The 24927-nt window shown below is 41.5% G+C and overlaps 1 protein-coding gene across 2 annotated transcripts in view; it reads left to right on the forward strand.

Annotated features, from left to right (window-relative positions):
* The window catches only part of TMEM260 (transmembrane protein 260), a 66855-nt gene extending 65952 nt beyond the window's left edge, over nt 1–903 (forward strand). For both annotated transcript variants that reach the window (XM_058566994.1, XM_058566997.1), the window contains one exon: nt 168–903. In XM_058566994.1, coding sequence (XP_058422977.1) covers nt 168–188 — 21 coding nt within the window. In that variant the 3' untranslated portion in view covers nt 189–903. The remainder of the gene's footprint in view (nt 1–167) is intronic.
* Nucleotides 904–24927: the final 24024 nt, after the last annotated feature.

Consider the following 24927-nt stretch of genomic DNA (forward strand, 5'->3'; position numbering starts at 1 on the left):
ATGAAAAAGTGGCAAACTGAGCTAGATTTTGGAATGTTGGGCTTCATTCCCAGATCAAGTACTTTGAAGAATTCTCTCCTTTCTATTTGTGAGGTTAAACAAGTTGCTTTCTTTTTCTTTCTCTTACTTGTCATTGGCTGGTGCACAAACACCATAAAACCTGACAGAAGGAGTTTCCTGTAGTCTAAGCCTCGCCATGGAAGAGAACGTGGAGGAGGTGACTTCTCATGCAGGATTTGGCCAGCATTCTCCTAGCAGTGTCCCTGGAGTTCCATGTGTTGGCAGGCCGACAGGAACCCCACAAGGCCAACTTCTGCCTGGACTTTGGCCTGAGGAACAAGTGGGAGCCCGCAAAACTGCTTCTCCACATGCTGCAGTGCCCACCTGTCCGGCCGGGGGAGGGGGGCAGTGCACCCTGGAGGGCAATGGAGAAGGGGGTGTGGCCCCATGGTATCTCACACACCTCCCTAGCCCTGTTCCCCTGATGGCAGGTGTGCTTGCTTCTTGCTATTGACTTTCTTCTTTTCTTTGTTTTTTCAAAGGGCCCATTATTTAAAAAATGCTTTTGTTCTATTACTCAGAATGCAGTCAAATTAGAAGGGAATCAATTACTAGCATACTATTTTGAAATCTTCAAATAGAAATTGTGAAAAGTTATTTCTGTCCATATCTTCTTATTTTCTTGTAATAGAACCATGATGTTTAGTCTTTATGATATTTAATTAAAGCCATTATAAGTGCTAGGAGTATTTTATGATACCCTGCTGATTTCTTTAAGTCATCAGGCTGGGATATGAAGAGTAGTTTTTTAAATTTATATTTTAAAAGTTAAACAATATGAGTCCTTAATCATAGGTCCCACCAATATCCCTCAGAATTTAAAAATCTTTTAATACTTTTAATAATCACAAAATACTTTTAATAATAACTTTTAATAATCACAAAATACTTTTAATAATAAAAAAATTTAATACCAAAGGTTGAAAAAAAATGGATCCTGTTACAGTAAGTCCTTTTACTCTGTTTTAATTTTGGTATGTTTTATAAATGCACCAATGTAAAGTATTTCTTAAAATTCTGTTCTAACTGACTCCAAGTCCTATGGTTAGGTAAAGAAAATAATTCCACCCTAAGGAAAACAATTCACACTCCTTTGTTCATCCTCATATTTTGTTGTGGATGCAAAAATCTTCTCAAGCTTATTATACTCACAAACAAATAAGTAATGTTTCCAAGATTCTGGGAACATCTAAAGGCCAAGATCTTGGCACAGCATTACAGAGCAAACAGGGAGCTAAGGCTGTAGCAGCGATCGTGGTCAATGAAGACGTCATTGTCAGTACTCTCCAAAGGTCTGTTTGATTTGGATCAGCATGGGTGGTAGAAAAAAGGCCTCAGGAATAGTGCAATAGCTACCTGGATATAGGAAATTCAACTAATAGTAATGTATCTTGAGAAAGGGATTTTTCTGGAAAAAAAAAAATACCTGCTTGTTCTTCAACAGTGTAACATATATTTGTTGGAAATTGTATGTACTGGGAGGATTAGCTTATGTCATATTGCAAAAAAAAAAAAAAAAAGGTGATGAGGAGAGACAAGTAGAAGTCCCAAAACTATAATTACGAAGCCAGCAATTATGGACCTGTAAGTGGAGTTATCTGGATCTTTTCCACAGATCCAAAGTGTTATTGGTAAGCGTTCGTTTTCAGCAATATAGATATTGTGATGTTTTAGAAAAGTTGAGTTGATAGGGCTGAGAAAGTTTGAAGATATAGATCAGGAACACAAAGGCCAATAACTGGGCCATGTCCCTATCCCAGTGACCCAACTTCACAGAGCACCCGAGCAGCCTCAAGTCTTTCTGTGCATGGTTGCCATTAGATGAGGATGATGTTAGAGATCTAATAAAAGATATATAGAAATAAGCCAGATTTAACTCGTTCACAATTTTAATTGTTAAGAATTTGTTATAAATCTGTATAGTAGTATCTGGGGAAAAAGTATGATAGAAGGAGTATGATCTTTATAATGGTAAGTTCATTCTATATTATATATTATAAACTAATGAATGGATATTATGTCCTGTTTTTTAAAATATACAAACAAACCATAATCATCTTCCATTTAGAAGTATTACCTGAAAAGGGGTTATTTTATAATGTAACCTTTTAAAGAAGATATTTTGACATTTCTCTCATCTAAATGAAATACTCCCTAGATGGTTGAACCGTTGGAAATAACCCTAACCTGTGGTTGTCGCTTGTACACAAAAGTGTGTGTGATTAAAGCCAGAAAGGGACATTGCTTGAGAAATCAGACCCAATTTTCTCATCCTTGGATTAAGGTATGATGGAACCTAAATGAATCACCTACATATTGATGATACCCTAGATCCTTGAGTATCATCTAAGACACAGAAATCCCTGTAATACCCTGTCGCACCAAGACTTGAACTCAAAAGCTGCAGCAGAGGGTCCTCGGGGGAATTGAGGACAGAGTAAAAGATGCAAGGACTAGAATCTTCTTACAGTATCTTCCCTCAAAAGAGGTTTTCAAAGTGGAAGGAAAACATTATATAATTGTTTTATTATTAACTGTGCTTTTAAAAGTTAATATAAAAAAATCAAAGGCTCTTTTAAAATACTCTAGCAAAAGCTACAGAAACTTTAAAAGGGGTTGTTTATAAATAGAAGCTGATCCATTTATCAAAACACTAGGGTTCCTTTGACTGAAGAGTTAAAAGCCGGTCTAACAGGTGAGAGAAAATTTCAAAAAAAGTTTTGCTTATAGAAGAATGAAAAACCAAAGTTCAGTTATTAAGTTCAGAGCTTAAAACAGGTAAGTTCACTGGTGGTATTTGTACTTAGTGACTGTTTTTATTTAGCATGTCATAATTTTTCATTAAAATTATAGCATATTCCTTCAACTGTACCTACACGGTTTTTATATTTTTCTTTCAATGATCAGAATTTTAACCAGTTCCTTGAGGTGCAGGATTGTGCCTGGTTATAGTGAGTGTCAAACTGGGTCATGAGGCCACGTTAGTGGACACTGACCAGGTGTGTGTGTGTGTGTGTGTGTGTGTGTGTGTGTGTGTAGACCAGCCCTGAGCTAACATCTGCCAATCCTCCTCTTTTTGCTGAGGAAGACTGGCCCTGGGCTGACATCCGTGCCCATCTTCCTCCACTTTATACGGGACGCCGCCACAGCATGGCTTGCCAAACGGTGCGTCGGTGTGCACCCAGGATCTGAACCTGCGAGCCCCGGGCCGCCGCAGCAGAGCGCGCGCACTTAACCGCCTGTGCCACTGGGCCGGCCCCTGGACCAGCTTTTTTTAATGAAATAGAATAAAAAATATCATAATGCATCTGCGGCAACAAGGGTAAGTACTGTTTCAAGAAATTTTCAGTTTCATTTCGTGTGTGTGTAACATATATCTCATACTATGTGTGTATATATAACACATTTACATATAAATCTATAAATGTATGTGTACTAGGTCACAACATAAAATGTACTTATCGTTGGTCACAGTAAAAAATAAATTTGAGGGGCCAGCCCGGTGGCGTAGTGGTTGAGTCTGTGTGCTCTGCTTCAGTGGCCTGGGGTTCCTGGGTTCGGATCTCAGGTGTGGACCTACACACCGCTCATCAAGCCATGCTGTGGCAGCATCCCACATATTAAATAGAGGAGGATTGGCAACAGATGTTAGCTCAGGGCCAATCGTCCTCACCAAAAATTAATTAATAATAAATAATAAATAAATAAATTTGAAAGCCACTGGCCTGGGAGAACTTACCCAACTTTATTGAATGTTAATACCAAAAAGGTTAGTAAGGGATCATCTAGTATAACTAGCACGATTAATCTAGTTTGATAAATGAAGAAACTGAGGCCTACTCTAAGTGAGCAACTTAATGTCACACAGCTAGGTGGTGGCAGAGCTGGGAGTAGAGCACATGCGTCGTGGCTCAATCTGGTATACTTTCCCCTCTTGCATCACAGTTAAATGAAACCAGCTACATTTCACTGTCAACTTTATGTCACATTCAAGTCCCCAAGTAATGTGACCATATTAAAATTATGATAAACTTTTATAGAGGTAAGTGGTGTGTGAAATCAAGAACTGTCTTAGGAAATTGTTTAAAAGCCGTACATCAAACTTCTTTCTTCCCCTCCTCCAAACCTCTGGACAATAATTTCTCTTTTTTCCTTCCCTTTTAGACAGGGCCAGTTGTATCCCTGGCTTTTGACAGAAAATTTCCCTACCCATTTGGACTAAGAAATATACATTCAAATTAAAAGGTTTTAGTGTGATAAGAAAAAGTCATTTTGAAATCTAGCAACTTATTAGCATAAATTACATACCAGCTGAATCAGCTACTGAAAGCTCCATTGAAAAATGTTGTGCTGGTTGTATGTTCCTTTCCCTCCTAAGCAGGGTTCAAAACATAATAGTATTTCCATGTTTTGCAGAAGGAAATGTGTCCCAGCTCCACTGGGATGTTCACTGATTTGGAACTTGGACTTTTCCTCCCAGAGACCAAGACCATCTGGAGCCAGTGTCAGTGATTGTCCTGTTTGGTTCAGCCACTCTATTAAAAATTTTTAAGTGTCCAGAAAGACAGAGGCCTCTTTGAAGACCTAAATGTCTGGTTTCCTAATTATGACCCTTACCAATTTGGTGTTTAGGTGATAATGATTTCTTCCAAATTTTGCTCTTGAGTCATAAGTGTGATTTGTAAAAATATATAACAACAATAATAATAACAATTATTAATGTTCTTATAACAACTAATCCCATTCAATATCCATTGAATGGCTTCAATGATCTGAAATCACCTAAATTTCCTGCATTTACTGTCAGAGTTGGAAGTAATTTGACCCTTCATCTTTGGGAGGCAAATAAATTTGGTGTCACTCATGAGACAAAGTCTCATTCTGATGTGACAACACAAGCCAGGCTGTCGCACTCTGTGCATTTGACAAAGATGACCTCTTTCACAGGTTAGCCTTTATGTGACAGTACTGTTCTCCTTTTACATGTCCCCTTGTGAACAAATAGTTGATCAACTGAGCTTAAACCTGTTGAATACAATGAGCTAATTTGTACAAAGTAGGTGTGTGAACCTATACAAGAATCAAACAAAACCAGAACTTTGTATTAAAGCAGTTTTATGAGAGTTCATAATTGTGCTTCTACTGTCCTGTGAAGCACATGACCTGCTTGAAATTTTGGTAAGATAGAGATCCAATGTTCTTTTTTTATTAAAATGCTGCTGGATTAAACAAATACCATAACAAACACGTTCCCCTCCCCCTGAAGCTCCTGTAACAGTGTGCACATCCTGCAGGAGCTCCTGCAACCTCCCGGGACGGAGGGCAACTCTAGTTCTTACTGCCTGCCTGAAGAAGCACGCGCAAGGATGTTTGCCTGGTGTGTTCATTTTGTCCCTAAAAGAGCAAAGAGCAGAAACCTAGTCCTTCCTAACTCTTTGGCTCACGTTCGCAGGGTTACAGGCTGTTCCAGAAAGCATAGGCCTTCTAGATCACAGTAGAAGCACCCTATAGTCTAGTGTTTAGAGCTAGACCCCCAGCTCTGCCTCTTACCAGCTGGATAACCTCAAGCAAGTGTCTGTGTGTGTTAATTTCCTTTTCTGTGGAATGGGTATATGACAGACTGAGCTCATGGTGTGTCTGTAAGGACGAAATGGGTTGATATATATAAAGTGCATTGAACAGTGGTACGTGGTACGTACCACCTGCTCCCAGTACTGGCTGTTTTCATTAATATGTCAGTAAAACCACTTCTCATCTTGTTTATACACCTGACTAAATAAGTCTTCAGATCCTGCTGGTGCTTTGCTTCTCTCTTGTATGTTTTAAAAAGTCCTCACTAAATATGCATCTGGAAAACTTAACTCAATTTAAATTACAGTGATAATTATAAATAATGTGTTATGTAAATTATATGGAAAACTGGCAATTCTAAGAGAATAACCAAGAAGCACTGAGCAGATGAAGAAATGAAATCAGTCCCATCAATAAAGGAAACACATCTCAACCTGCAAGTGCATACACACACACACACACACACACACAAGATCCGTTCCATGCGACCCCATCACCTTGACTGCCTTTCCCTCTTTCTACTGGTTCCCCAAACCACAGTCCACCCAGAAAGAGGCTTCAACCCTGCTACTATTTGCCTCCTCTCCCCAAACTTAGATTTTGCTGTCTATACATTTGATCTGATTCTACTTTCCCCCAAACAGTGTCGATTTCGGTGGTCCCAGGAACTTCTCAAATAGTCTTCTCCGAACACAGCTTCTCCAGGCACTTCGCGGACTGATGGGACAGAAGGGTTGGAGTCCTGAGCTCAGGGCCACCACTGGTCTTTCAAAACCATGCTGAGGGACCAGGTCGTGGGTTCCCAAGGGGGGATGAGTGGAGCGCCCATCAGTATGTTTTGTAAATGAATACTCCATTCACTCACTGATTTTTTTATTCACTTAATCAATAAACATTTTTGGAGCTTCTACAATGTGCCAGGCCCAGGTCCCAAGTTTTCAGAGGGGGAAACTCTCCCTACCAACATCCATAGTACTCTGCTTCCATTGGCTACTCCTTGTCTGTCGGTGGATCTCAATAGCACTGGATTGCAGAAACACTAGCACTGTCTACCTATAGCAGAGAAGTGCTCTCACTTCTCCCATTGCCTCCCATAGTAAGGGAGAAAGGAGGGACAGGTAAGGGAAGCGTGTCAAGTGCTTTCAGGCTCCATGCCCAACTCTCCTGAGACCCGCCACTCAGGTTCCCAGAGGTGCACTGATTCGTCCAGGCCCTCAGCACGTGCCCTTGCTCAACTTCATTGCTGGAAAAGAACAGGTCCCACTTCCACAAAGCAATGAAAAGGAATCAGTGCTTCTGTAGTATTCTCGCCAAAAATAACCTCAGTTTAATCATGAGAAAACATCACACAAACCCAAATTGAGGGACACTCTATGAAATACCTGACCAGTACTCACCAAAAGTGTCAAAGTCGGGAAAGACAGAGAGCATCCCAGAGTGAAGGGGACTAAGGAGACATGACAGCTAAGTGCAATGTGGGATCCAGGGTTGAATCCTACCTAGAACAGAAGAAAGATATTAGTGGAAACATTGGTGAAATTGGAATTCAAGCCTGTAGTGTAGCTAATAGTATTGTACTGATGTTAGTTTCCTGGTTTTGATAATTGTACTACAGTCATGTAAGATATTAAATTAGGTGAGATCGAGTGAAGGGTATACAGGAAATTTGAACTATTTTTGCAACTTTTCTGTAATTCTAAAATTATTTCAAAATAAAAGGGTTTTTTAAAGAAATTTTCCTTAAGGCAAAGCACTCCTTTTCCCTCTTACTCCTTGTCATTCTTTGTTGCCTGCTTTAAGCCTCAAGATGAGCAATAGATAGAACAGTGGTCTTCACTACTTGGGCGCACCAATGATCAAAAAGACAAGATCCTTAAGGCCAAAGGCCACAGGCCTGCCACCAGCCCCACCGTTAGGGTGGGTGGTCCTCATTGGCCCTGGACCTGAGCCCCCTCCTTGCGGCTGCCCAGTGGGACCTGGGTGAGGATGGGCATCTCCAGGGGCCCGAGGCTCTGTTTCCAGAGTCTTAGGGTGGCTCAGCAGAGGTCTGTGGGATTAAATTCCACGCAAACCCACTGGACTCACACCCGGTTTGAAGACAGCGGGATCTGGTCTTGGATTATTCCTCTGGTCTGGGCTTCTCTCTTCAGGCAGTCACTACAGGAGAAGAGGAAGTGAAGGCGAGCACCCTTAATACCCTAATTCTTTCCAAAGATGATTCAGGTTTTTGTAGCTTCATTAGCCTTTGCAGATAGCAATACATTTTAAGTGGCATTATGCTAAGTAATTATTCTTACAGGATGTAAAATTAAACACATTTTACTCAGCATGAAATTATTCTTGCCACGTACTGGGTTTGGTGACAGCTTGAGTGTTTGGACAGTGGGTTGCAAGAGAGAGAGAAGCAATCTATGTATTAAAAAAAAATCCAACACAAAATATTTCACCAAAGGTAAGTCCTTGTAGCGAAATAATTTTGGCTGGATGAAATATTAAACCTGCTACTATAAATTTCACGCCTTGCATTCGTAAAGCAGATGCAGAGTGATGATGCCAAAAATTAATTGGAAATAATGCAACTAGCCTTGTAAACTCTGTCCAGTAGAGGGTGTAGCAGATAAGCATTGTGTGCGTTGGTGACTTAGCCCCTGATAAGGCTTGTTTGTAATTGCTTCTGTAAAGATATGTAGCAACATGCTTGCACGCTTATTTACATTTAGGAATGTGGTTCGGAATAGGAGGTTTAGATTTGTAACTTTGTTTTTGTCTGTCAATACATGGGAGACTTTTGGTTGTTGCAAGCATTATATTTACCAATGCGCAATGTTAAATTGCTGGATTTAATTGTTACAGTACAGTGAATTATTCTATTATTTCTTACTTTTTTATCCTAAGGAAAATTCAAACTTTCCAGGCTTTAGGGCAGGATAAAATGTCTCTGAGCATGTCGACGTCTCAAGAGCACATTATTTTCTTATTGGATTGTATTAACTTTACAGATGGAAATTTGAAGGAGAATTAGAAGGCTTAGAGATGGGAAATTTGGAGAAGAAAAGAATAATGTCTTAAGATTTCTGGAGGGGTTAACTGGTAAGTCATTTTGAAAGCTGCTGATGCTAATTCTCATAGCAAGAGACACAGCAGACCCTAAAATTATCAGGAACGAGGCATAGAATTGCTAAGAAGGAAGAGAATCTTGTGTCACACTCAGAATTGCCAAAGGATTATTCAGGTTTCCTCCCTCTCTCCCTCTCTCTCTCTCTCCTCCCCTACTGCCCCACCCCATCTCAATACCTGTTATAACTGGCACAGATTTTTATTGTGTAAACTCCTAATAGGGCAACTTTCCACCATCTTGGCAGAGGGTGTTTGGTGTTTCTCTTAATTTAAAAAACAAACACAGTCTCCTGCCTCAGATGCACATATTGGACCCAAGACGACAGCAACATGACATATATAAACAAACATCCACCCATAAGCATTCTAATTTGAGCTGAAGGGGAAGCTGTGGGAATAAAACACAACGTAATGAAAACTAACAGACAACAATGCTAAAGGAAAAGGCGCAGGCCTACCTCCTGCCAGGGAATCAGCCATTTCCTGAGGCTCAGGCAGCTGGGAGTGGGTGTCCTGTCCGTGCTGCATGATCAGACCCTCGGCCGGGCACCAGCCAGCGGGTCTGGAATCCTGGGTGTCGCTTCCCCTCTGGAGCTCTTCCTCAGGATTTTGGAGGCTTCCACACAATCCTCAGATCAGAGGCTCCCCGTTGGGAAAATGGGCTGAGGAAGAAATTCACCTGAGCTGGTCTCTGGGTGGGACACCAGGAACCCAGGCTCAGGGGTGGCAGGAGACTTGCTCTGTGCCCTTTTTAGCTTTGAATTTTGTACCATGAGCAAGTATTGCCTAATCTTAAAATCGTAGAGAAGTGGAACCTGGACCTACAGATAAGGAGTGACTTGCCCATTCCTGGACCCGTTCTTGTTGTCAGCTTCTCTCTCCCAGCCACATGAATGACTCTCTCCCGCTCGTGCTTTTCATATACGAATAATGATCCTTTCTCTCGGGGATTTACTCTACTGCAGATCTTGTTATCATTTCTCCTTTGGAACTGTAGTTTGTATCACATTGTTTCTTTACAAATGGACTCCTTCTGTGTGTATGTGTATGTGGTGGGTGAATAGTGGTGGTGAAGGGCTCCTGCAGGAGGGGAGGGAGGAAAGAGAGAGACAGCTTGGAGAGAACAGGAGAGGCCAATTTTCATTAGAAAGGTTGTGGCAGAAGAATCCGACCTGTAGGCTTAAAAATTTAGGGTTGAGTTTTAGGATGAGTTCAAGTCTAATGTGAAAGTTGGGGTCTACAGAGCTCTGCCTCCATCCATCCCTCACAATCCTGTTGGTGGTACTGCCACAGAAAATTGTATACACACCCAAAATGGTGAGAGCCCTGATTTGGCTCCTACAAACAAAAATTTGCTGCCAATACAAATTCTAAACCTTGCCTCTCTTCTTAGATAGCTCCTTCCTCTTGACTTAAAATCTTTCTAATCAGAAACTATATTTAATATTGCAAATAAGTACTCCCATTGTATATCAGTCAGGGTCCCGTGGCAAAGAACAGAATCCATTCCAGCTAGTTTCAGCAGACAGGGACTTATTACAAGCTATTACATGGCTCACAGAATTACTGGGAGAGCTGCAGAGACAGGCTCTTGGTTTAGCTTTTCCAAGATAACCTCACTCTGCTGCTCTGCAGAGCCCAGCCACCAGCAGAGCTGAGGCTTCTACAGCCAGGAAGCCCTTTGCCCAAATGGGAAGTTACTGCTCCTGCCCCAGATCCAGAACTGTGGCACCTCTGACACCCTCAGGAAGCCACCATGGTCAGGAAGTCCCTGCAACAGCTACAACCAGAAGCCCCCAAGTGCCCACTGGAGCCCGTACCAGCAGATGACTGACCCACCACTGCCTTCAACACACACAAGGCTAGTGGTCAGACACAGCAAAACTAAATGGGCGTGACTGTGCTTGCCCCAAAAAGAACAGAAACGGGGGCTATGTCTCACTCCTGCCTACCAGGTCCCAGGTGAATGCATCTGAATGGCTGAACCTCGCTCATATCCAGAACCCCAGCTGCAAGGGCGTCTGGAAAATACAGTTTTCATTTCCCAGCCTCTGCAGTACAGAAGGCATTGTAGAAGGCGAGTGGAGTAAATGTTGAACCTCAATACACTGTACCTGCTACACTTTAAACAACTACAGAGATGAAAACATGTTTTTTTCAAAAAGCTTATTTACAAACTGTACACAAGAGCAAATCGTCTCTTTTGAACTAAAAATAAATGCTCATTCAGAAATGGACAAATCAGTAAAGCAGGATTGTTCCAACAAGAATTTATAGGTACGGAGGTCGACACAAAAAAAAGGCAGAGAGGGAGTGGGAATTCTTTGATTTCCTCAATCCCAGCAGTAGAAGAATCAGCAACAGTCAGTGCATTGCATCTGTGCTACTATCTAGGGCACGCTGGTCAGTACACGAGAGCACGGAGCAGGAGAGAAAAAGGCAGCTGATTTTACCCACTACTGACAGGAAAGCTGGGGGCCTGCCCTGCGGTGAAGACCGGGGCTGAGAAAGGACACTGTTTCATCATCAGTGGAGTGTGGTAATGCAGAGCGGTCGTGGCCAGCCTTCAGGAATTGGGTCTGCATGTGTGAGCCAATGGAGTCAGTGTGCTTCCAAAAAGATCAGAGGAACGCTTTCCTACAGAAAAGACACAAAACCGACGTCAGAACATCTCCCAGTTTTCCGTGATCATTCGAGAAGCCATCTTAGGACAACTAGGGTGGGCAAGAGTGGAAGCAGATCCTTGGACGCTGCTGGAGGGCAGAGTAGGAAGTGCTGCTAGAGTGTCGGAACTGGGACAAAGTTGTTTATGCTACAGTAAAAAAGCAGCTTAACAAAAGAATTTCTGGGAACTCAAAATCAAATGACCCAAGAAAGTACAAAGCATACACTGTTCCAAGCCTTTCAGAAGCTGGAAGACCACTTATAAAGAAAAGCATAACCTATCACGGAATAACAGAGAGCACACATTGCAGAAGAGACGGGAGGTGGATAGGAGCAGAAAGACAAACGGAGATCATCCTGTGGGGAACCCTCTCAAAGCCTCCTGCAATTTACCATGGAGACTCAGAAGTCCAGCTGAGCACCTAGCATGAAGCAGGTAGCTGAGTCCCAAGGGCCATGCCGAGAGTGGTTCCCTGATGTCACCGGGTGAAGTTCAATGGCTTGGGCCTTGAGGAGAAGCAAAGTTAACTGCTCTAAAGTTTTGAGTTACTTGTGACCTTCAGCGTAGACATTAACTTTTTTCATTTATTTACTTATTTAACAGGTTTTTAAAAAGTCCTATATGTCAGGTAATATGAAATCATAGGTATGGTACTGTAGGGGGTTGATAGTTTTAAGAGGGCTAAATCGAAATAAAGAAGCAATTACATTAGAATTTGGTAACTGCTATAAGAAGGGACCCACGGAGGGTGATGCAGGAAACCTATGGACTCCAAGGGGGGATGTCAAAGAAAGCTACCTGGGGGAGGACACTCGGTGGAGAGGGGAAGGAGGAGGAGAGGCAGTGGGCAGACGAGGGGAGGGCGCCGGAGCAGGAGGTGAGAGTATTTTGGGAAGCGGGAATAGCAAGTGCAAAGACTTTGAGTGGAGAGAACATAGCACATTCATGGAACTGATAGTAATTCTGGGTGGTTGAAATGCAGAATGTGAAGTGGAAGTGGCAAGAAATGAAGCTGTGAAGCGAGCATGGAGCAGCTCATGGAAGATCTTAAGAGCCACAATAAAGTGTATGGGCTGTATCTTGAGGGCAATGGGACACTATTGGGAGCATTTTGAACTGGAGTGTGATGCCATGTCATTTAGAATGATCATGGTGACAGCAAAGTAGAGAATAGACTGGGAGTAGAGACAAGATGGGAAGAAGAGAAACCAGTCGTGGGCGGCTGTAATCACATAGAGGTGATGCTGTGGCCTGAGCTAGGTAAATGACAGTGGGAATGAGGAAAAATGGACATATTCTAAAGAACCTCAAACCTCGAAAGGGCTCCTAACACTGCCTAGCAATCCTGGTAGGCTTGATCTCTCACTCTCCAGACAACCATCAAAAACTTCTCTCCTCCAAACTCCAGCTCCGTTTCCTCCACCTCTTAGCTGTCTCCTATTTAGTTGAGAAAATAGGTGCCATTAGAAAGGATTTCTCTCTTCCTCACCATCAGACCCACGCGCTTCTGTGCCCATCTTCCCCTTCTCCTCTCCTGAGCCCTCCTCCCATCACAAGCCAACCCTGTGCCAACCTGAAACCCTATGCTGGCTGCCTTCTCAAGGACTCTGCTCCTGTGGGTCTCTTCTTCTACATCATTGGTGTCTCGTCCCTTCTGTCTTCCACTCTCTCCCATCCCCCCTTCCCTTCTCCCTCTCTCCTCCACAGTCTGGCTTTGTCCCTCTCTCCAAGCTCTCCTGGGTCTGTTCTATTCCTTATGCCCACACTTCAGCCACACTGGCCCCAAACACTCCAAGCCCTTTCCTACCTGAGGGCATGTGTAAACACTGTTCCATCTGCCTGAAAAAGATCTTGCCTTTTGTACTGGATTGAATAGTGTCTCCCAAAAATTCATGTCCATCGAGAACCTCAGGATGTGACCTTATTTAGAAATACAGTTTAGTAGATGTAATTAATTAAGATTAGGTCATACTGGATTAAGGTGGGCCCAAAATCCAATGACTGGCGTCCTTATAAGAAGAGGAGAGGACGCACAGAGCTATAGACACGGGGAAGAAGGCCATGTGGAGATAGAGGCAGAAATTGGAGTGTGCGTTCTGGAGGAATTTGATAAACCCCAGAAAGAGAAGGAGACCTCAGCATCGAAATGCTGTTTCCTTTGCTAAACCGTTTGTATGCTGATGCCCTTCCTCCCATAGCTCAACACAGGGGTGCCTGCGGTTCACAACACTGCCCCACTGCTCCCAGACCCGGCGTGCCCTGGCCCTGTGCTTGCTAGATTGGACACTGCTTCCTCCCTCTCATCTGCCAGCAGACTGATGCAGGACACCCAATGTCCCACAGTTCCCTGGGTCCCCACTTAGGGACACTCCCTTCAGTACTGCTTTCTGAGTACAGCCCTACATATTTGCCTTCCAAGATTGGCAGAAAGCTTCCCACGCAGTTCTCTACCTATACGTTCAGGAGAAGATGCGTAATTTTATTGTACACTGAGACGTGTCTAGCAGAGGTCGGGGAACCACACTGAGCCTTCAAACTTTCCTCACCCTGTCTGTCGCCCTACACGCCTTTCCATTTTCCATCATAACTTGTTTGCTTTCTTCCAATGATGGCGCATTTCCTGGGTCCTTCAGAGGGAGCTGGGCCTGCCCACTCCGGCCTTGTGGGTTTGTCTCGAGGCACCCTCCTCCAGGAGCACTAGCTGTGGGCGAGGAGCTGGGGTGTGGCAGCTGGTCAGGAGCGTGAGCTCTGAGCCCAGGAGACTTGTGATTCCATCCTCTCTTGTCATTTGCCCGCTGGGGGGTCTTGGACCAGTTACTCAACCTCTCTGAGCCTCAGTTTCTTCATCTGTAAAATGTGGGCAATAATATTTACTCCATAGAGGCTTAAGAGAATTAAATGATGTAATAAATGTAAAGCGGCCCTTTGTAAATACTCATTCAAAATCCATCGCTGTTATACACACACACACCCCGAGACCAGGCAGTGGCTCTGCTCTGACTCATTCCCCTCCTGCCCTTGTTCTTAGATGGTCTTTTTCCCCTTCTGGCACTAGCTCTGAGTCAGAGCACACGGTGGACTCAGTTTGTGTGCCACCATGTGTTTGCCTCACTCTCAGGCCAGAGCAGCCTAGTGACAGCATGACTGTCCCCAGGGTTGTGAAGCCAGGTCACTGCTGCAGCCACCACAGTGACAAACGGAGGAGCCCACTGGCTGGATTGTTCCCTCAGGGGCCCCGGCTGCTCAGAGCCTCGTAACAGAGCAATCCACAGTACAGGAAAGTTGACCACGCACGAGCAGGCTGGCCAGTGGGAGGGGGGATGGGAGGGCACTCGAGGGTTCATTCTTCTCCCTTTCTCCTCCTGGATAGACACTTCTAGGACACAGTTGTTCACACGGTCTCTTGAAGAAGGTCCACAAGACGAGCAGTCAGCTGCTCCTGCTACAAAGCTGTGACCGGCTCAGGACCACTACCCATGTTTCTCTCCCTGCTTCCCTGGCCCACTCCACTTTCCCCTGGCTCTGCTTCTGCGGGCTTGCACCCCCATCCCAGCAAAGGGTTAATGTGGAAGCTATTGCTTCTAGCACTGACTTTCAGAGAACTTGGGCCAAGACACGCAGAAATTCCTCTCCTGCATCCCTGGTAGGTGGGCACGAACGTGAAGTGAAGAGGTAGGAGGACAATGATGAACAGACCACAGCCTCACCACGTCACAGCTGCCCTTTCCACCACAGATTTGCCATTTGGGTTTGAGCCCTCTTTTCTCTGTGAACTGCAGTTTGCTTTCTTATACCTTGTCATGGCTTTGCTTCTTGGAGGACATTGTGTAAGTTCACTGCTCCTCTGCTAATAGCACTGGCCACGTTTTATCAAACACCATGGCTGTCCTCAGTCTTCTCCAGGTTAGACACAACTAATTTCTTCATCCAAAAAGAAAGTGGTGTCCAGGCTCACATCTCCCATTGTGGTCGCCTCTGGGGCCATGGGAGCAATGTTCCTCTTGAAAGGGGTCCGCAGTCGCAGGGACCGGGAAAGGGGCTGTGTGGCCCCTCCCTTTGGAGCATCAGATCTCAACTCTCAACTGACCTGGCTGAGCCTGAAGCATTGCTGTTTGCCTGATTCTTATTTAAATAGCAGCAGGGAGTCAGATTCCATTCCAAAAATAACAGACTTATTTCATAGAACCCTTTCAAAGTTCCCTACTTTAGAAAACTGGGAGGTATCTTGGCATCATACAAAGAAAATTCATGAATTTTGGAGTCCAGTGGAATTGGGTTTGAATCTGGGCTGGCACCTACTAACTTCCTGACCTTAGGCAAGTGAAGACTTTGATAAGCCTCAGTTTTCTCATCTGTAAAATGGAAATATTGGTACATACACCTCCCCCCCCCGGCCACAGGACTGTTGTGAACATTGAATTAGATAATTCAATCGCAAGTGCTCAGTAAATGTTAGCCTCCTTCCTTTGACCTGCGCTACGCGCTGAGCCTCTGCTTCTTCAAGGGCAGCTCTGAGACCCAGGGAAAGTGCTCCGGGCGAGAGGAGACTGGATTCTGGTCCAGATTCCCTCTTCATCATAGCATGTGACCTATGAATTCTGTTCTACACTGTCCTTGGGGCTAATGTGCACATCAGAGACAGTGCAGCTGGAAGTGCCTTAAAAAGCGTAAGGACTACTTGATAAATCTAAAGGATCTTTGTTTTACTTGTACTTGGTCAGCAGGTATTTCAAGTGCATCAGCTGTGGTCAGGCATCGTGCTAGGTGGAGAGGATGCAGGAGTGCAAAAACTAACAACCCCCTCCTCTGCCGCACTGAAAGTTTGAGGAGGCTGGGTCCAGTACCCCTATTTATCCATGGGGTTGGAGGATCTTTCCAGACCTTCTCTTCATGGACAGACCTTGCTAGATTTCAACTTGGCTTTTTGGGCAGACCAGCCTCCAGCCTGGAATGAGCTCCCTGCTAGGGCTACTTTCTGGGCTGTCTGGGATGAAGCCACCGCCTGGTGGTAGGAATTCTGTTCCTCAGAGCCCTGAGTTTGAATACCACCTCTGCCATCTTCTAGTTGAGCAGCGTTACCTAAACTCCCGAACTTCTCTGAGCCTCACTTGCTACCCTGTAGAGTGAGTGCACTATCTACATGGGAATATACATTGGTAATATACATGGTAGTTGATACGCCAACATCCATTTCATGCCTCCACCTTTGGATAGTGGCAACATTACCATCTGAAGAAATGGGGAAGCTCCCAGAAGCAATCCTGTAACTGCGAGGGTAATTCTGACACTGTGGACTATAAACAGCAAGACTGAATGAACCTGAATACTTTAGTGAAATATTTGTAATGGTTGTCTCTCCGGCAGAATGCGAGCTTCTGTAAGACAGGGGCTTGGATAGACCCGGCTCACAGTAGAGGCATGAAAGCAATGTTTACTTTCATACATAGGGGTTTGCCAGTGAACGAATAAAGAAAGCAGTATTGTAAGCAAAGTACAATGATATAGATTCAAAAAATGGTATCACATGTTCAAGAACAATGAGAAGTTCAAAAATGCAAAAGACGTGTGGCGAGAATTTGTGGAGATAGGGCTGAGGAAGACGGTACTGCCCTGATGGTGAGGGTCTTTTGTGTCATACTGAAGATTTTTTCAATTAATAAAATTTAATTTTTTAAAACAATTTTAGGTTTACAGAAAAATTGGGCTGAAAGTACAGAGAGTTCCTATATACAGCCTTTCTTCCTCCCTCCCCCAAGTCCACACAGTTTTCCCTATTATTAACATCTTACATTAGCAAGGTACATTTGTTACAATTGATGAACCAATATTGGTACATTATTATTAGCTAAAGACCATAATTTACATTAGAGTTCACTCTTGGTGTTGGCTTTTGACAAATGCATAATGTCATGTATGCACCATTACAGTATCATACAAAATAGTTTCACTGCCCTAAAAATCCCCTGTGCTCCACCTAGTCGTCCTTCCCCACCTCCCTTGGAACCCCTGGTAACCACTGATCTTTTTACTGTCTCTATAGTTTTGCCCGTTTCAGAATGTCATATAATTGAATTCATACAGTATGTAGGCTTTTCAGATTGGCTTCTTTAACTTAACAATATGCATTTAAGATTCCTCCATGTCTTTTCATGACTTGATAGCTCATTTGTCTTCATTGCAGAATAATATTCCATTGTATGGATGTACCTCAGTTTATCTATTCACTTATTGAAGGATATCTTGGCTGTTTCCAAGTTTGGGGCAATTATGAATAAGGCAGGTTTTTACGTGGACATAAATTTTCAACTTATTTCGGTAAAATACCAAGGAGCACAATTGCTGGATTATATGGTAAGACTATGTTTAGCTTTGTAAGAAACTGCCAAACTGTCTACCAAGGTGTGAACCATTTTGCATTCCCACCAATAATGAATGAGAGTTCCTGTGGCTCCACATCCTCATCAGCATTTGGTGCTGTCAGTGTTTAGAATTTTATCCATTCTAATAGGCGTGTAATTGGTATCTCATTTTAATTTGCAACTTCTTAATGTTGATCGTCTTTTCATATGTTTATTTGCCATCTGTACATCTTCTTTGGTGGGGTGTCTGTTCAGATCTTTCGCCCATTTTTTCATCAGGTTGTTTGTTTTCTTATTGTTGAGTTTTAAGAGCTCTTTATGTATATTGGATAACAGTCCTTTATCAGATATGTGTTCTGCAAATATTTTCTGTCGTTCTTTGGCTTGTCTCTTCATTCTCTTAACATTGTCTTTGCAGAGCAAAGTTTTTAGTTTTAATAAAGTTCAACTTATCAATTTTTTCTTTCATGAATTGTGCTTTTGGTGTTATATCTAAAAAGTCATCACCCACCATAAGGTCACCTAGATTTCTTCCTATATTGTCTTCTAAAAGTTTCATAGTTTTACATTTTACATTTAGGTCAATAATCCATTTTGAGTTAATTTTTGTGAATGGTGTAAGGCTGTGTCTAGATTCATTTCTTTGCATGTGGATATCCAGTTTTTCCAGCACCATTTGTTGAAAAGACTGTCCTTTTCCATTAAATTGCTTTTACTCCTTTGTCAAAGCTCAGTTGACTATATGTGTAAGAGTCTATTTCTGTGGGTCTGTTCTGTTCCATTGATCTATTTGTCTATTCTTTCATCAATGCCACACTGTCTCAATTTACCGTAGCTTTAAGCCTTGAAGCCAGGTAGCATCAGTGCTCCAACTTCATTATTCTTCAATATTATGTTGGCTCTTCTGGGTCTTTTGCCTTTCCATGTAAACTTTCTAATCAATTTGTCTATATCCACAAAATAATTTCCTGGGGTTTTGATTGGGATTGCATTAAATCTATAGATCAAGTTGGGAAGAACTGACATCTTTTTTTTTTTTGATTGTGGTAACATTGGTTTATAACATTATATAAATTTCAGGTGTACATCGTTATATTTTGATTTCTGTGTAGACCACATCATGTTCACCACACAAAGACTAATTACCATCCATCACCACACACATGTGCCCACTCACCCTTTTGGCTTTCCTCCCTCCCCGCTTCCTCTCTGGTAACCACCAATCCAATCTCTGTATCTATGTGTTTGTTTGTTGTTATTGTTATCTTCTATTTATGAGTGAGATCATATGGTATTTGACTTTCTCCATCTGACTTATTTCACTTAGCATGATACCCTCAAGCTCCATCCATGTTGTGGCAAATGGCAAGATTTAATCTTTTTTTATAGCTGAGTAGTATCCCATTGGGTACATATACCACATTTTCTTCATCCATACATCCCTTGATGGGCACTTAGGATGTTTCCAAGTCTTGGCTATTGTGAATAATGCCGCAGTGAACATAGGGGTGCATATATCTTTACGCATTGGTGTTTTCAAGTTCTTTGGATAAATACCCAGCAGTGGAATAGCTGGATCATATGGTAGTTCTATTCTTAATTTTTTGAGGAATCTCCACACTGTTTTCCATAGTGGCTGCACCAGTTTGCACTCCCACCAGCAGTGTATGAGAGTTCCCTTTTCTCCACATCCTCTGCAACATTTGTTATTTCTTTTCTTGTTAATTATAGCCATTCTGATGGGCCTGAGGTGATATCTCGTTGTAGTTTTGGTTTGCATTTCCCTAATATTTAGTAAAGTTTAACATCTTTTCATGTGCCTGTTGGCCATCTGTATATCTTCTTTGGAAAAATGTCTGTTCAGATCTTTTGCCCATTTTTTAATTGGGTTGTGTGTGTTTTTTGTTGTTGAGATGCATGAGTTCTTTATATATTTTGGATATTAACTCCTTATCAGATATATGGTTTACAAATATCTTTTCCAAATTGTCTTTTCATTTTGTTGATGGTTTCCTTTGCTGTGCAGAAGCTTTTTAGTTTGATGTAGTTCCATTTGTTTATTTTTTCTTTTGTTTCCCTTGCCTGGTCAGCCATAGTATTTGAAAATATGCTGCTAAGACCAATGTTGAAGAGTGTACTGCCTATGTTTTCTTCTAGAAGTTTTATGGTTTCAGGTCTTACGTTCAAGTCTTTAATCCATTTTGAGTTGATATTTGTGTATGTTGTAAGATAATGGTCTACTGTCATTCTTTTGCATGTGGCTGTCTAGTTTTCCCAACACCATTTATTGAAGAGATTTTTCCTTTCTCCATTGTATGTTCTTTGCTACCTTGTCAAAAATTAGCTGTCTGTAGTTATGTGGGTTTATTTCTGGGCTCTCAATTCTGTTCTATTGATCTATGTGTCTGTTTTTGTGCCAGTACCATGTTGTTTTGATGAGTTTAGTTTTGTAGTATATTTCGAAATCAGGGAGTGTGATACCTCTAGCTTTGTTCTTTTTTCTCAGGATTCTTTGGCTATTTGGGGTCTTTTATTATTCCCTATAAATTTTGGGATTCTTTGTTCTATTTCTGTGAAAAGTTTGTTGGAACTCGGATAGCGATTGCATTGAATCTGTGGATTGCTTTAGGAAGGATAGACATTTTAACTATGTTAATTCTTCCAATCCAAGAGCATGGAATATCTTTCCATTTTTTGTGTGTCTTCTTCAATTTCTTTCAACAATGTTTTATAGTTTTCAGTGTACAGGTCTTTCACCTCTTTGGTTAAATTTATTCCTAGGCATTTTATTCTTTTTGTTGCAATTGTAAATGGGATTGTATTCTTAATTTCTCTTTCTGCTACTTTGTTATTAGTGTATTTTTGTATGTTGATTTTGTATCCTGCAACTTTAGTGTATTCATTTATTATTTCTAAAAGTTTTTTGGTGGATTCTTTACAGTTTTCTAAATATAAAATCATGTCATCTGCAGTTTCACTTCTTCCTTTCCAATTTGGATCCCTTTTATTTCTTTTTCTTGCCTGATTGCTCTGGCCAGGACTTCCAATACTGTTTAAATAAGAGCATGAAAGTGGCATCCTTGTCTGGTTCCTGCTTTTAAACGGATAGCTTTCAGTTTTTCTCCATTAAGTATGATATTAGCTGGGGGTTTGTCATATATGCCTTTATTATTTTGAGGTACTTTCCTTCTGTACCCATTTTCTTCAGAGTTTTTATCATAAATGGATGCTGTATCTTGTCAAATGCTTTCTCTGCATCTATTGAGATGATCATGTGATTTTTATTTTTCATTTTGTTAACGTGGTGTATCACATTGATTGATTTGCAGATGTTGAACCATCCCCGCATCCCTAGAATAAATCCTACTCGACCATAGTGTATGATCTTTTTAATGTATTGTTGTATTCAATTTGCTAGTATTTTGCTGAGGATTTTTGCATCCATGTTCATCAGTGATATTGGCCTGCAATTTTCCTTTTTTGTGTTGTCTTTGTCTGGTTTTGGTATCAGGGTAACATTGGCCTCATAGAATGAATTAGGAAGCTTCCCTTCCTCTTCAATTTTTTGGAAGAGTTCGAGAAGGATAGGTATTAAGTCTTCTTTGAATGTTTGGTAGAATTCACCAGCGAAGCTGTCTGGTCCTGGACTTTTATTTTTTGGGAAGTTTTTTATTACTGTTTTGATCTCCTTACTGGTGATTGGTCTATTCAAATTCTCTATTTCTTCTTGATTCAGTTTTGGAAGGTTGTATGATTCTAAGAATTTATCCATTTCTTCTAGATTATCCAATTTGTTGGCATATAGCTTTTCATAGTATTCTTTCATAATATTTTGTATTTCTGAGGTGTCCATTGTAATTTCTCCTCTTTTGTTTCTGATTTTATCTGAATCCTCTCTCTTTTTTCCTTAGTGAGTCTAGCTAAAAGTTTGTCAATTTTGTTTACCTTTTCAAAGAACCAGCTCTTAGTTCCATTGATTTTTTCTATTGTTTTCTCAGTCTCTATTTCATTGATTTCTGTTCTGATTTTTATTATTTCCTTCCTTCTACTGATTTTGGGCTTTGTTTGTTCTACTTTTTCTAGTTCCTTTAAGTACACTGTTAGATTGTTTATTTGATATTTTTCTTGTTTGTTGAGGTAGGCCTGTATTGCTGTAAATTTCCCTCTTAGAACCACTTTGGTTGTATTTTCATTTTCATTTGTCTCCAGGTATTTTTTGATTTCTCCTTTGATTTCTTCATTGACCTAATAGTTGTTCAATAGCATTTTGTTTAATCTCTACATATTTGTGGCTTTTTCAGTTTTCTTCCTGTAGTTGATTTCTGGTTTCATACCATTTCATACCACTGTGGTCAGAAAATTATTGTGTTGGTATTATTTCAATCTTCCTAACTTTATTGAGACTTGTTTTGTGGCCTAATATGTGATCTATCCTGGCAAATGTTTGGTGTGCATTCGAAAAGAATATGTGTTCTGCAGTTTTTGGATGGAATGTTCTGTATATATCTACTAAATCCATCTCATTTAATGTGTCATTTAAGGCCAATGTTTCCTCATTGATATTCTGTTTGGATGATCTATCCATTGATGTAAGTGGAGTGTTCAAGTCCCCTACTATTATTGTTTTACTGTCTATTTCTCCTTTTATGTGTGATAATAATTGATTTATATATTTATAAATCAATGCTCCTATGTTGGGTGCATAGATATTTACAAGTGTTATATCCTCTTGTTGGATTGTTCCCTTGATCATTATGTAGTGTCCTTCTTTGTCTCTTGTTACAGTTTTAGTTTTAAGGTCTATTTTATCTGATATAAGTATTGCTACCCCAGCTTTCTTTTCGTTGCCATTTTCATGGAGTCTTTTTCCATTCCTTCACTTTCAGTTTGTGAGTGTCTTTAGATCTGAAGTGTGTCTCTTGTATGCAGCGTATATATGGGTCTTGTTTTTTTATCCAATCAGCCACCCTATGCCTTTTGATTGGAGCATTTAGTCCATTGACATTTAAAGCAGCTATTGATAAGTATGTACTTATTGCCATTTTGTTACTTTTTGGGGGATGTTTTAGTAGTTCTTCTGTGTTCCTTTCTTCTTCTCTTGCTCTCTTCATTTGTGTTTTGGTGGCTTTCTTTAGTATTGTGTTTGGGTTCCTTTCTCTTAATTTTTTGGCATATTTATTATAGGCTTCTGGTTTGTGATTACCGTGAGGTTCATATATAATAACCTATATATATAGCAATCTATATTAAGCTGATGGTCTCTTAAGTCTGACCTCTTTCTAAAAGCTCTACTCTTTTACTTCCCTTCTCCCACATTTTATATTTTTGATATTATATTTAACCTCTTTTGTGTGCATGTGTATCTGTTAACCTCTTATCATGGAAATAGATGATTTTAGTACTTTTGTCTTTTGACCTTCATATTAGCTTCATAGGTGGTTGATCTGCTATCTTTACTGTATATTTACCTTTACTAGTGATTTTATTAATTTTTTTGATAATTTTCTTATTCTCGTTTGTGGGCTTTTCAAATTTTCCACTTAAATAAGTCCCTTTAACATTTCTTCTAAGGCTGTTTTGTTGGTGATAAACTCCTTTACTTTTTGCTTCTCTGGAAAACTTTTTATCTCTCCTTCCATTTTGATAATTTTATTTATTTATTTATTTTTCCCCCAAAGCCCTGATAGATAGTTGTATGTCGTAGCTGCACATCCTTCTGGTTGCTATATGTGGGACGCAGCCTCAGCATGGCCGGAGAAGCGGTGTGTCCGTGCGTGCCCGGGATCTGAACCCGGGCCACCAGCAGCGGAGCGCGCGCACTTAACCGCTAAGCCACGGGGCCGGCCCCTCTCCTTCCATTTTGAATGACAACCTTGCCAGGTACAGTATTCTTAGCTGTAGGTTTTTTTCCTCGTCAGCACTTTAAATATATCATGCCACTTCCTTCTAGCCTGCAAGGTTTCTGCTGAGAAGTCAGCTGATAGCCTTATGGGGTTTCCTTTGTATGTAACTTGTTACCTCTCTCGTGGCTTTTAGCATTCTCTTTTTATCTTTAATTCTTGACATTTTAATTATAATGTGTCTTGGTGTGGGCTTCTTTGGGTTCATCTTGTTTGGTTGCCTCTGTCCTTCCTGTACCTGGTTGTCTGTTTCCTTCCTTAGATTAGGAAAATTTTCAGCTATTATTTCTTTGACTGGATTCTCTGCCCCATTTGTCTCTCTTCTTCTTCTGGGACACCTATAATATGGATGTTAGTGCACTTGATGTTGTCCCAGAGGTCCCTTAGACTGTTCTCATTCTTTTTAATTCTTTTTTCTGTTCAGCTTGGGTGACTTCCTCTAGTCTTTCATCCAGCTCGCTGATCCATTCTTCTGTATCGTCTACTCTGCTATTGATTCCCTCTAGTGAATTTTTCATTTCCGTTATTGTGTTCTTCAGTTCTGACTGGTTCTTTTTTATATTTTCCAATTCTTTGTTGAAGTTCTCATTGTATTCATCGGTTCTTCTCCCAAGATCAGTCAGCATCCTTATGACTATTAGTTTGTACTCTTAATCAGGTAGATTGTTTATATCTGTTCCATTTAGTTCTTTTTCTGAGGATTTGTCCTGTTCCCTTATTTGGAACATATTCCTTTGTCTCCTCATTTTTCCTATTTCTCTGTACTTATATCTGTGTATTAGGTAGGTCAGCTACGTCTCCCCATCTCAGAGAAGTGGCCTTATGTAAGAGATGCCTTATGAAGCCCACATTGTGCTTCCGTCTTGTCACCTGTTCCAAATGTTCCAGGAGTGTCCCCTGTGTAGGCTACATGTGTCCTTCTGTTGTGGCAGGGTTGCTCTTGCTGAAGGTGCATGGGGAGGCGAGGCTGTCTCCCTGGCTGGCTATTTGTAAGGCTCAGCTGTTTGTGGCTGCTGCGGTCCCTTCTGTCACTTTATTGGATGGCAGGAGCCCCAGCACAGTTGGCTGCAAGGTCTAATAGCACATTCCTGCTGCAGTTTTTCTGTTAAGTGAGTAGGCCCTCAGCATAGCTGGTTGCTAGGCTCAGGGGCTCATAATTGCTGTAGGCCTCTGGCCTGCAAGGCTGTTGTCAGCTCTCTTAGGATTGCAGCTGGGCTGGGCCAGCCCCAGGTGTGGCAGCACACAATTATTTCAA

The sequence above is a fragment of the Diceros bicornis genome, chromosome 24, assembly GCF_020826845.1.
Source record: "Diceros bicornis minor isolate mBicDic1 chromosome 24, mDicBic1.mat.cur, whole genome shotgun sequence".
In the NCBI taxonomy this organism is placed as follows: Eukaryota; Metazoa; Chordata; class Mammalia; order Perissodactyla; family Rhinocerotidae; genus Diceros; species Diceros bicornis.